The 12927-nt window shown below is 38.8% G+C and overlaps 1 protein-coding gene across 3 annotated transcripts in view; it reads left to right on the forward strand.

Moving 5' to 3' along the window:
- Positions 1 to 12927, forward strand: part of nrg2b (neuregulin 2b) — a 163033-nt gene that overhangs the window by 112099 nt on the left and 38007 nt on the right. For all 3 annotated transcript variants that reach the window (XM_087280006.1, XM_087280007.1, NM_001145091.2), the window contains 1 exon segment: positions 1737 to 1857. In XM_087280006.1, the coding sequence (XP_087136132.1) occupies positions 1737 to 1857 (121 nt within the window).

Below are 12927 nucleotides of genomic sequence, written 5' to 3' on the forward strand. Positions count from 1 at the left end.
TCAAAATTTTAAGATACAGTATATTCCATTCTCATGTGGTAATAGTGATCTTACAGTAGAGTATAGGAAACATTCCTCTATTTCCAGCTCTTTCTGTGAGCACAGTGAACACAGTCTCTACTCTGGAGGTGTGTGTGTGTGTGCACGTGTCATTCTGATCCTCTGATGTTAAATGGATAGTTCTGGCAAATGTGAAAAATCTCTGTTGATTTATTTACCCTCAGGCCATCCAAGATGTAGGTGTCTTTAGTGTTCGGTATATCAGGTTTTTGCAGTAATACTTTTACATAGGACAAGGTATAACAGTGCTCTTTATATACATCTACAAAAGTTTGAGCACATCTAAATTGGAATAATGGCAGAGGACACACACTTGAAAATGTATACATACATACAACATACATACATACAAACATAGATGTACATACACTTACCGGCCACTTTATTAGGTACACCTTACTTGTACTGGGTTACCTTCAGAACTGCCTTAATCCTTCGTGGCACAGATTCAACAAGGTATTGGAAATATTCCTCAGAGATTTTGGTCCATATTGACATGACAGCATCAAGCAGTTGCAGCAAATTTGTCGGCTGCACATGATGCGACTCTCCCGTTCCATCCCATTAATCAGATCTGGTGACTGTGGAGGCCATTTGAGTACAGTGAACTCATTGTAGACTCATCAGACCAGTCAACGTTTCTTTAATTTTCTATCGTCTAATTTTGGGGAGCCTGTGTGAATTGTAGCCTTAGTTTCCTGTTCTTAGCTGACTGGAGTGGCAGCCGGTGTGGTCTTTTGCTGCTGTAGCGCATCCGCCTCAAGGTTGGACGTGTTGTGTACTCAGAGATGCTCTTCTACATACAGTACCTTGGTTGTAACGAGTGGTTATTTGAGTTACTGTTGCGTTTCTATTAGATCGAACCAGTCTGGCCAGTTCTCCTCTGACCTCTGGCATCAACAAGGCATTTGTGCCCACCGAACTGCCACTCTGGATATTTTCTCTTTTTAGACCATTCTCTGTAAACCCTAGAGATGATTGTGCATGAAAATCCCAGTAGATCAGCAGTTTCTGAAATACTCAGACCAGCCCGTCTGGCACCAATAACCATGCCACGTTTAAAGACACTAAAGTCACCTTTCTTCCCCATTCTGATGCTTAGCTTGAACTTCAGCAGATCGTCTTGATCATGTTTACATACCTAAATGCATTGAGTTGCTGTCATGTGGTTGGCTGATTAGAAATTTGCATTAACGATCAGCTGGACAGGTGTACCTAATAAAGTGGCCGGTGAGTGTTCATACCTATAACAATATTAATAGTTTTTAGTTAAAAATGAAAAAACACTGCATATTGTTGTCTTCGCTGCAGTGTACTATCCCTTTTGCGTACTGTAAACTAAATTTTACATCTTTCTGACAATATTTGATCGCACTGCCGGAAAGATTCATTTAAAAAAAAGTATTTGTCATCTATGTTCTTAATCCGCATGCCCCTTCAATGACTTAAAAACAATAGTGCCACCATGTGAAAACAATGTAGCATAATAAATTGCTGAATTGCTTACCACTGGATTCTACTGCATTCTGTTTCACACGGACACTCTGTTTGCTGACAATTTGTAGACAGTATATAGTATTACTGTGACTGACACATTTTTCACAATGTCACTAATGTCTGCTGCTCATCTCTCTCTCTCTTTCTCTGCGTGTGTGTGCGTGTGTGTGTTTCTATAGTAACCACCACATTGTCTCCGGGCTCAAGTCATGCCAGGAAGTGCAATGAAACTGAGAAGACATACTGCATCAACGGTGGAGACTGTTATTTCATACATGGTATAAATCAGCTGTCCTGCAAGTAAGTTACACATTGTCAAAACACATGCATTTACCCTAATTTCACATTGACAATCCTTTAACCAAATGTTGTTTTCATTAGACTGTTTATGGGCTTGATTTTAACACACTAGAGAGTGTTTGTTGAAATGCTAGTTTGACATTGCCTTTCATTGCTTGTTTAATTAGTTAATAAAAAATAAATTATGATTATTGCTATTAAAAATATTGCAACAAATGTCTGTTTGCAGTTCTGAATGCCATAAACCATGCATAGATTCCTTATTAGTAAACCATGTTATTTGATTACTGCTACTATACTTTAATTTATTGCTAATATTTAGATTTTTTCCTTCATTTTAATTCTAGTGCAGATTCAAGTAATTTTGTTTTGTGTTTTTGTATTTTTGTTAGTTTGTTTTAAAATATTTGTTGCTTTTTATAGAGCTGTGGCAAAAAAAAAAAGTTTTGATTCTGCGTTGATTCTAAGATTTTCAAAATGCATTGCTATTCTCTCTTGAATCGATTCTGAGCTTAGTTTTCAACAGCAGATGGCGCTGTATGCTTTACAAACAGCTGTACTCTGCTTGCATCCATTTTGTTACTACTACCGCTTGAACCTATGTTATCATTAAAGACATTGGGAAAGTTTTAAAAGAATTACGAGAGTGTTCATACTGAGCTGTGAGCTGTTTACATCAATCTCCTGTTATAAAAGCCAACTTACATGATTCATTGAATGCACAAGCATTCCATATGGGCATTTGAACAGGTAAATACTAGTGATGGGTCGTTCATGAACGATTTGTTCATTTTGAACAAATCTTAAATATGACTCGGGAACTACGAGTCCTCTCAAGGAGTGATTCGTTTATCCGCGCGTGCGCACATTTGTGCAGGTAGTATCGTTAATTTCAAGTCTTCATCACATTGGCAGAAGCCAATCATACGCGTTTAGAGCCGGAAAAAGAATTGATCTGCTACCCTCTTGAGTCCTCTATCGGGTCTGAGTCACTCGTTCATCACGGGCCAATCATACGCGTTTAGAGCCGGAAAAAGAATTGATCCGCTCCCCTCTCGAGTCCTCTATCGGCTCTGAGTCACTCGTTCATCACGGGCCAATCATATGCGTTTAGAGCCGGAAAAAGAATTGAACCGTTCATCTCTCGAGTCCTCGGGTTTGAGTCATTCTGTCACGTAAACAACGAACGATCATGGCTCCTGTCGGCTTAGACTTTTGCATTGATTAAAATTATATGTGACTGTCAGTGTAATGTGAATAAACCACTGACATTTGAAGACATGAAGAGGTAAGCTGAGCAAAGAGACAACAATGCCTTTATAGACAAAAGAGCAGGTAAACATTGAATTATTATTTTCTCCTTCTTATATTCTATTTATGACTTATTTGTCATGCAGTCAACCTTTTGGGCTAGTTTTAGATGTGTTTGGAAGCAATTCATAACATTTTAATAATATTTTGGCAAATTGAACCAAATGAACGAAATGGCTCGAAAAAAGATTTGTTCATCTTGATGAACGAGACTCAAAGATCCGAGTCAGTAAAATGATCCAAACTTCCCATCACTAGTAAATACTAACTTAGAGCACCATATTCGGTTAAAAACTAGCCTAGAGTGCCATCTGCTGTCTTGAGTGCATCTTCAGTTAAAAACTAGCCTAGAGCATCATATTTGGTTTAAATACTAGCCTAAAGTGCCATATTTGGTGAAAAACTAGCATAGAGCGTTATCTGCTGTTAAAAACTAGCCTAGAGTGTCATTTGCTGTTAAAACTAGTCTAGGTTGCCATCTTCGGTTAAAAACTAGCCTAGATTGTCATCTGCTGTTAAAAACTAGTCTTGAGTTAAAACTACCCTAAAGTGCTATATTTGGTTAAAACTAGCATAGAGTGCCATCTGCTGTTGAAAACTAACCTATAGTGACATCTTTGGTTAAAATCTAGCCTAGAGTGCCATATTTGGATAAAAACTATAGAGCGCCATCTGCTATTAAAAACTAGCCTAGAGTGTCATATGCTGTTAAAACTAGCCTAGAGTGTCATATGCTGTTAAAACTAGCCTAGAGTGCCATCTACTGTTAAAATGAGCCTAAAGCGCCATCTGCTTTTAAGGAACTAGCCTATAGTGCCATTTTCTGTTAAAGAACTAGCTTAGAGTGCCATTTGCTGTTAAAATCTACCCTAGAGCACCATCTTTGCTTAAAAACTAGCCTAGAGCAACATCTGCTGTTAACAACTAGCCTAGAGCTTGGTCTTCTGTTAACAACTAGTCAACAGTGGCATCTTCTGTTAAGAACTATTCTAAAGTGCTGTCTACTGATAATAACTAGCCTAGAGCGCCATCTGATGTTAAATAGCTAGCCTGGAGTGCCATTTATGGTTAAAAGCTGACCTTGAGTGCCATATTTGGTTTAAAACTAGCATAGCTATTAATCTGCTATTTAAAAACTAGCCCAGTGTCATATGCTGTTAAAAACTAGCCTAAAGCGCCATCTGCTGTTAAAACTAGCCTAGAGCACCATCTGCTGTTAAAACTAGCCTAGAACACCATCTGCTGTTAAAGAACTAGCCTAAAGTGCCACCTGCATAGAGTGCCATTTGCTGTATAATAACTAGCTTAGAGTGCCATTTGCTGTTAAAATCTAGCCTAAAGCACCATCTTCGGTTTAAAACTAGCCTAGAGCAACATCTGCTGTTAAAACTATAGTCTAGAGTGCCATCTTCAGTTAAAACCAGCCTAGAGTGCCATCCCCTGTTATAAACTGGCCTAGAGTCTCATATGCTGTTAAAAACTAGCCTAGGGCACCATCTGCTGTTAAAACTAGCCTAGAGCTCGGTCTTCTGTTAACAACTAGTCTACAATGCTGTCTACTATTAACAACTAGACTAGAGTACTGTCTACTGATAATTACTAGCCTAGCGCGCCATATGCTGTTAAATAGCTAGCCTGGAGTGCCATTTATGGTTAAAAGCTGACCTTGAGTGCCATATTTGGTTTAAAACTAGCATAGCTATTAATCTGCTATTTAAAAACTAGCCCAGTGTCATATGCTGTTAAAAACTAGCCTAAAGCGCCATCTGCTGTTAAAACTAGCCTAGAGCACCATCTGCTGTCAAAACTAGCCTAGAGCACCATCTGCTGTTAAAGAACTAGCCTAAAGTGCCACCTGCATAGAGTGCCATTTGCTGTATAATAACTAGCTTAGAGTGCCATTTGCTGTTAAAATCTAGCCTAAAGCACCATCTTCGGTTTAAAACTAGCCTAGAGCAACATCTGCTGTTAAAACTATAGTCTAGAGTGCCATCTTCAGTTAAAACCAGCCTAGAGTGCCATCCCCTGTTATAAACTGGCGAGAGTCTCATATGCTGTTAAAAACTAGTCTAGGGCACCATCTGCTGTTAAAACTAGCCTAGAGCTCGGTCTTCTGTTAACAACTAATCTACAATGCTGTCTACTGTTAACAACTAGACTAGAGTACTGTCTACTGATAATTACTAGCCTAGCGCGCCATATGATGTTAAATAACTAGCCTGGAGTGCCATCTACTGTTAAAAACTGATCTAGAGTGTCGTCTTCGGTTAAAAACTAGCCTGGAGTGTCATATGCTCCTAACAACTAGCCTAGAGTGCCATTCATGGTTAAACAGTAGCCTAGAGTGCCATCTGCTCTTAACAGCTAGCCTAGAGTACCATTCATGGTTAAACACTAGCCTAGAGTGCCAACTGCTCTTAACAGCTAGCCTAGAGTGCCATCTATGGTTAAAAACTAGCAAACTAGCTTAGAGCGCTGTTAACAACTCAACAAGAGTGCTGGCTGCTGTTAATCATAGGGTGCCATCTACTGATAATAACTAACCTAGAGCACCATCTGCTGTTAAATAACTAGCCTAGAGTTCCATATTCGGTTAAAAATCAGCCTAGAGCACCATATGCTGTTAAAAATCAACTAAGAGCGCCACCTGCTGTTAAAAAATATCCTAAAGCACCATCTGCTGTTAAAAAGTAGCCTAGAGTACCATCTGCTGCTAAAGACCTAGCCTATAGTGCCATCTGCTGTTCAAAATAAGCCTAGCGTAAGGTGGTCGAGAGAGCTTAAAGTGCAGCAATTTAAAGCCTGGTTTATATTTCTGCATCAAGTGATCGGCGTGAACCACAGTTCATGCAACGCACGTAATTGTGCATTTACTTTTGCGCGCTGTTTCTGTTGTTCTGCAATAACCTTCCGAAACACTAGTTGGCAGTGAGGTTTTTATGTTCCTCTGTGTTGAGTTTCTTCGCTGGTGTTTTGTTTTTTCTGAACGCTTCCTTAATTTACAAGTTTCTCAAACTTGCTCATTTTGAGGCAGGAACCGGCCGACGTTCAACAACTTTAACCGTGAGGTAAAACTTTTCATACAGAGCTCCTTCATGGGACTCCACACTTGTAAACAATTGCTCCAATGGGCTCACAGGGCTCTCGGTCCCACCCACACTCGTCAGCACTAACAAGCGACCAATCACAGAGCTTGCGCTACGTATCGTTGGGGCGTGTAGTTACATTTTTTGAGAGGTGCAGCGATAGCCACGGTGAGGGCTATGCTTCCAAGTGTAGGCTGCGTCGTAGCATACACGTGCGCTTGACGCAGAAGTATAAATCAGCCTTAAGAAAGCACATGCTATTACAAAAAACACAAACAAATAAAGAAAAGATTTTCATCGGTTTGACAGCGTACTTGTTGCAAATTTTTAGAATGAAACATGAAACAAACATATAAAGAAACGTGCTGCACTTTCTCACAACACATGCAGATGGCACAGAACACAATGTTTCAAGGTGACCCAAAACATCACAAACCTGGCTATTTAGGTTATGGTGATTGATAAAATACAATAGACAAGTGAATTGTGTAATTAGGATGTTAAAATAAACAAAAACGTCACCTTTCAAAGATCACCTACAACTTCACTGAGCAACAGTCATGGCACAATAAGCAAATCCCAGCCAGGTCTGTCACATTTTTTCACGTTGGCTATAGTGTGGTATTGTTGTGAAAATGAACTTTAACCATGTATTCCTCACAGCCTCATCTCTTGGCATCTTACAGTGATTAGGGATCACTCATCGTCATGTCATAATGCAATCCCCTCCCCCACAATCTGCAATCTCCCCCATAACTCTCTCCCATCCCCCATAACCAGTTAGTTCAGAAGTACAGCAGCTTCTGTACAATCAAACCGCAAATTATTCTGACACTAAAATTTAAATATTCTAGATCAGTGGTTCTCAAACTGTGGTGTGCGGGCTTCCTTCTAGTGGTACGCGGAAGAATCGCTGATTAGTAAAATAATAAAATTAACTAACTTTTGACACTTTTGATCAGACAGCATTGACTGTTCCCTGAAGTGTACGATTAAACCGGTGTGCTTGTTTTACTTTTGTGCATCACGTCATCAGATGTTAAAAATCAGTCCACTTGGCGCAGACCCAGAGGAAAAGCCGCACTTGTGGAGCAGAAACACACGCGCTTGAGAAGCGCTTCTGCAGACCAGTGCTGTTGTGTTGGCATTTCAGTTACTGCAATCTCAGGAATATATTGTATAATATAGTGTTTCAAACTCATTTATTCATTTTCTTGTCGGCTTAGTCCCTTTATTAATCTGAGGTCGCCACAGCGGAACGAACCGCCAACTTATCCAGCAAGTTTTTTACCCAGCGGATGCCCTTCCAGCCGCAACCCATCTCTGGGAAACATCCACACACACATTCACACACACACTCATACACTACGGACAATTTAGCCTACCCAATTCACCTGTACCACATGTCTTTGGACTGTGGGGGAAACCGGAGCACCCGGAGGAAACCCACGCGAAGGCAGGGAGAACATGCAAACTCCACACAGAAACGCCAACTGAGCCAAGGTTCGAACCAGCGACCCAGCGACCTTCTTGCTGTGAGGCGACAGCACTACTTACTGCGCCACTGCCTCGCCGTGTTTCAAACTATTACAATATATTGTTTCAAACTGCAGAGATGATTCTTTAACATCAAAAGTCTACAGAGCACGTCCTGTAATGCAATAAATAAACCCAAAATACCTGTGTATCACAAAATACAGAAATTAATGCAAAAGCTTTACAGCATATAGCAAATAAACAAATGAGAGAAATGGAAGGTGTCCGAATACATTTTCATTTGACAGTATAATGTAATTTCATTTAAATGTAAAATTCGATTGATAGTTCTCGATTTACATTCATAAAGTCATTCGATTAGGTTCTACAATGCACATAACGCTGTAAAACACTGGCTCCTGATTGTTTGGACTCTTGCTCCAGAAGAAATGTAGTGACTCTTGTACGTTTAATTGAATTCTCCCGATCTAGAGAGAGTTGGAAAAAATGGCTGTCTGTGTGTTTGAGGGTCTTGAGGTAGGGGAACGGGCTTCTCTGTGTCATCTGTCAGCTCTGTCGATGTTTACTGCCGCTTTATCAATAGTATGCTGAGTTACTGCTCCTTTGTGAGGCCGTGGACACAATGCTCCGTTCTTATCAGCCGTTTCGGACAGTGGCAGCTCAGATTTACCGTTTGTGCGCCAATTTTTTAAAGGAAGAGAAACAAACCCATTAAAGCTGTTTAAAGCTCAACCTCTTTGGGGAGATGTCATCCTTTAACTGGGACTCGGTGAGTCAATCTCTTTAATTTACAGAGCAGAGCATCTGAAGTGGCAAGAAGGGTTAATGGCCCTCTGGGACACACAAAGACTGATTTGGAAATGTGTGTGTTGCTCTTGGCTTTCTCCACACTGTGATTCAATTATATTAAAGTTTATCTTCAGCAGCACTAAAGCTGTACTGTACAGGTGCATTGGGCTAAATTATCTGATCACTGTTTAAGGCATTTGATACATCTTATCTAGCAGTGTTTCCCAACCCTAACCCAACAGTACACCTTTTGGATGTCTCCCTTACATGACCCATTCAGTTCAGGTTTTGGAGTCTCTTTTAATGTTTAATTGAGGTGTGTTTGATTAGGAAGAGTTTGAAAACATGTACTGTTGGTGTACCTTCAGGAATAGGGTCGGGAAACACTTCTATAGAGTGACAATATAAGAGGGCACGCATTTCTTAGTGTAAAATAAATCAATAATAAATAAGTCATCATCTAGTTTCAGAATTTTTTTTCTTTTTTAATTTTAATGTGCTGCCAACAAGAAGATTAATAAATAATAAACAGGAAGAATTTGTCTGGAGTAAATTAATATATAAATAAATAAAAGTAATTTCATAAAAAATTAAAAACTTTGATTAATATTTAAATTTGTTTTTAATGATCTGAAATAATAAACTGGGGGAAAACTGCAAATAAATAAGAAATCCTTAAGGGGGCAGATACTTTTTCACAACACTGTGTGTGTGTGTATATGTATACTTTTACAACAGTTCTGTCTGGTTCTCAAATCTGATTGGCTGATAGCTGTGCAATTTTCAGCAATATCAGAACTCGTACAGCCTCTTCACCCTTGTGTATTACTCCGCCCACATAGAGTGACAGCAGATCTCTTACTACAGTTTGACAAATAATGCAGCTGTTGCTCAACATAATGTACTTTTGAGGCTTTTTTGGTGAGAATAATGTTGTTTCGACTGCAACTAAACAGTTAATTTGTAAGTGATAGATAGTGTCTATAGTGACTAGAAGTGTGACTATTTTAAATATTTATAATTTCTGAGAGACAGCATGTCGATATCCATCAGCCTGTCATTCTTACAGGGATTTTGGTCGCACCATCTCTAAACATTTAACTCTAAACAATTTTGAGGGATTTGGATACTGTTGGGGATGTTAAGCATTTGTACTTATTGAAAGAAAATGCACACACTCATAAACACACACATAACGTGTGCAGTACAGCGCACCAGGTGAGCGACTCCCTTCAGATTTATCAGCACATACGATCTCGTAAAGACGATTGACGTTGTCCATCCACAAGATGGCGACAGAGACGGCATAACAAACCCTTAGAGGAGAAAGGATTGGCGTATTTACAGCTGATCAAATCATTATAAAACAGGCAATTTACAATCTACGTCGACCTCTCTCTTTTTTACATTGTAGTTCTGTATTTATACCATAGTAATTGTAGTGTATTGAGTGTGAGATGGGACTCACATATCAGGAATGTATGTATTTGTGTTGGCCACTCTTTGCACAACCCTGAAGAACTTTTTGGTTTGTCATATGTTTGTTTCTAATGACTGTCAAGTTTTCGTTACTGCAAAGTAGTTCAGTAAAAAGAAAGAAGAAATGCCTGCATGTGTTTAGCATTTTTCCTTATCGTAAACACAACAGTAATCTGGTAGTGTTTTAATTGCTTTGGCTTTTTTAGGGTTAATTATTGTGATATCCCAATTGTAACAGAGAAGTCCTGGGAAACATCTCTAGACTGCTGGCATTTCATGCCGTTCAGCCTCATAATCTTAAAATGGGAGCAAAATCACCTGTTTTGTCACCACTTTAGACATTACGCTAGAGAATCATTCAGTTACCTCTAAAGTGACACTGGTGAAGTAGCAACAGTTTCTGCTGTTCTGACCATCATACAGATGTGAATAAATGGCAGAAGAAAGTAGTTCCTCATACAAAAGGGTTTTTGAGACTCTCCGTATTTGATTTTTGTTTTTATATACGTGATTATGTCGTCGAACTGTTGTATGAACACAATATCACACTCGCAGCAGTGCAATAAGGCTGTATATTGTGACTGGTGGTACACTAACACATGCCTCCCACCAGTGCTGATATACAGCCATATCGCACTGCTACTCATGTGATATTGCTGATTTATATACCCACACATTATTATTAAATAAATATATAATATTTAAAGAAATATATAATAAATACATAAAATGTAAATAATTATTGTGAATTTATTTAAATATTTAGAGTTTTAATAAGGAGTAGGTAATACAATATTAGACTGCAATTTTCAATAGCATTATATTTTTTTTTATTAGTTTATGTGTGTACCTTGATTTCAGCACATTATGAGGACCAAGTTAAGCAATATCAGTAAATCTGTATAATGAAATAGCTATGATCTATATTGCAATGTTGATGTGATTTGTAGGACATGCCTTGTGTACTTGCAGTCTAGAATGCTCAAAAATTTAATTTAACAGTCCTTTTGAAATTAAAAAAATGGGCTACGTTTTCTGTGAGAGCTGGGTTTATAGCTAGGTTTAGAGTACGAAAATTTAATAAATGGATTATTCAGCATGAAATGCAATACACCCATGAGGAGTCCTCATAAACCACCAAAACCAACGTGTGTGTTTGTTAGCGTAGCTTCTGAGGCAGATGAAATGCAGCCTGTCCCCTTGACCTCTGCAGTAAATCCAACAGACAGCCTGAACAGTGAATTCCCCAGTAGAGCCGAACTCGAAAATACCCTCAGTATATAAATAATGAAAACTTGTGACTAGACGAAGCTACTGGCTTCATTACAAAGCTTTTAGGGACTTTATTTTGCTCCTGCTTGTCCTAGGACGTTTTCCTCATTAACGTGAGGTCACAGAAGTGGAACTGATTGGCAATTTATAAGGAGGTGAAGGTTTAAAGCTACAGATTAGCTTTGATTAAGTTTGATCTACAGTGGCCCCAAAGAGTATTTGGACACCTACAGCATACAATCTTTTTATTTTTTTACATTAGATCACAAAGTTGTCAAGGAAGAATTATAGAGGGTGGCTAATAATTCAGCAGGGCTTCAACTGTGTATATCTATGTATTTATTTATGTTTATTTTATTTATAACTTTAAATAAAATAAATTTATACTACAGTAAAGCATATGGAAAAATACTATACATACATTTATATGTATAGAGGCTAACTCCTAGCCTCTAAGTGCCACTGTGACACCAAACAATTTCCCTATGCAGTACATGAGTGCCTGAAGTGCCCATCGATAGCACCCTGGGAAATCTTTCATCCCTAAAGACTCTTAGAAGATTGCAGATATGAGCATTTCATTTTGAAACGTCACCACAATACGGTGGCCATAGATGTTTTTACTCTAAAGTGACCTTCGGAGGGCAATATATTCCATTTCTAAGGCACCGCACCACTGAAAAAGGGGCGTGCATAGGATAGGATAATAAGCTCTCACCTCCAATAGCAAAACCTGACCATCCTACAGTGGGTGACACTTCAAAATGACCATTACTGCAATGTGTGGCACCACCACAGAACTAAAGCCTGTTTCACACTGCAAGCGCGAGCAGAACATGAGCAGTGCATGTTTTTTCGGCGTCCATGTTAACAGATTAGACCTTTCATACTGCATGCAGAAACAACTCTTCAGCATGGAGCGTGAGTGTCTCTACAGCAGCAGCACGGCGACATAGTTTTGGCGCTGGGTCTACTTTTGCAGCGCTGCTCACGCTTGATTAAAGTGACAGTGCATTGATAATGACCAAAAACACATTAAATGACAGTAAAAAGTAGTAATTTTACCCAATAAATGCGTTGATAAGATCCACTGATGCTTATATTTTATAATGGCAACAAATATTTCTTTTTGGCCCAAACAAAATCAAATTTAAAACAATTTTAGTATTAGTTTTGCTGAAGTTGCACACTAGTTTGATCATGTATGAATATCATTATAAGTATGTTGTATAAATATTATCATAACTATTGGCCTACATCATCCTGACAATCAAAAACAAAAGGAAATGATCACAGACGATTGTCTTCTGACCGAGTGCACCTTAAAAGACATGAATGACACTCCTCATAGAGCTTGAGAAGCATACAGTTCTTTAGGATTTTTTTCATTTGTAAAATAAACACTTGCAGGTTAAGGAAACAGTATGGGAGGAAGTTGCACAAGCTGCTCATGCTCTGCTCGCACTTGCTTTGTGAAACAGGCAAAAGGGATTAAGAATATATTTTAGGTGTAACAGCAGTTTTAGGTGTAACTGCCGCCAGGGGGTGCAAACGGACGGGATGTGAACGGACAGAAGTATACTTTACAGTAGCTGTAAATATCCTGCTACTTGTAAAAATTTTAGATGAAATAAAC

Source organism: Danio rerio, chromosome 14, assembly GCF_052040795.2.
Source record: "Danio rerio strain M-AB ecotype USA chromosome 14, GRCz13ab, whole genome shotgun sequence".
Lineage (NCBI taxonomy): Eukaryota > Metazoa > Chordata > Actinopteri > Cypriniformes > Danionidae > Danio > Danio rerio.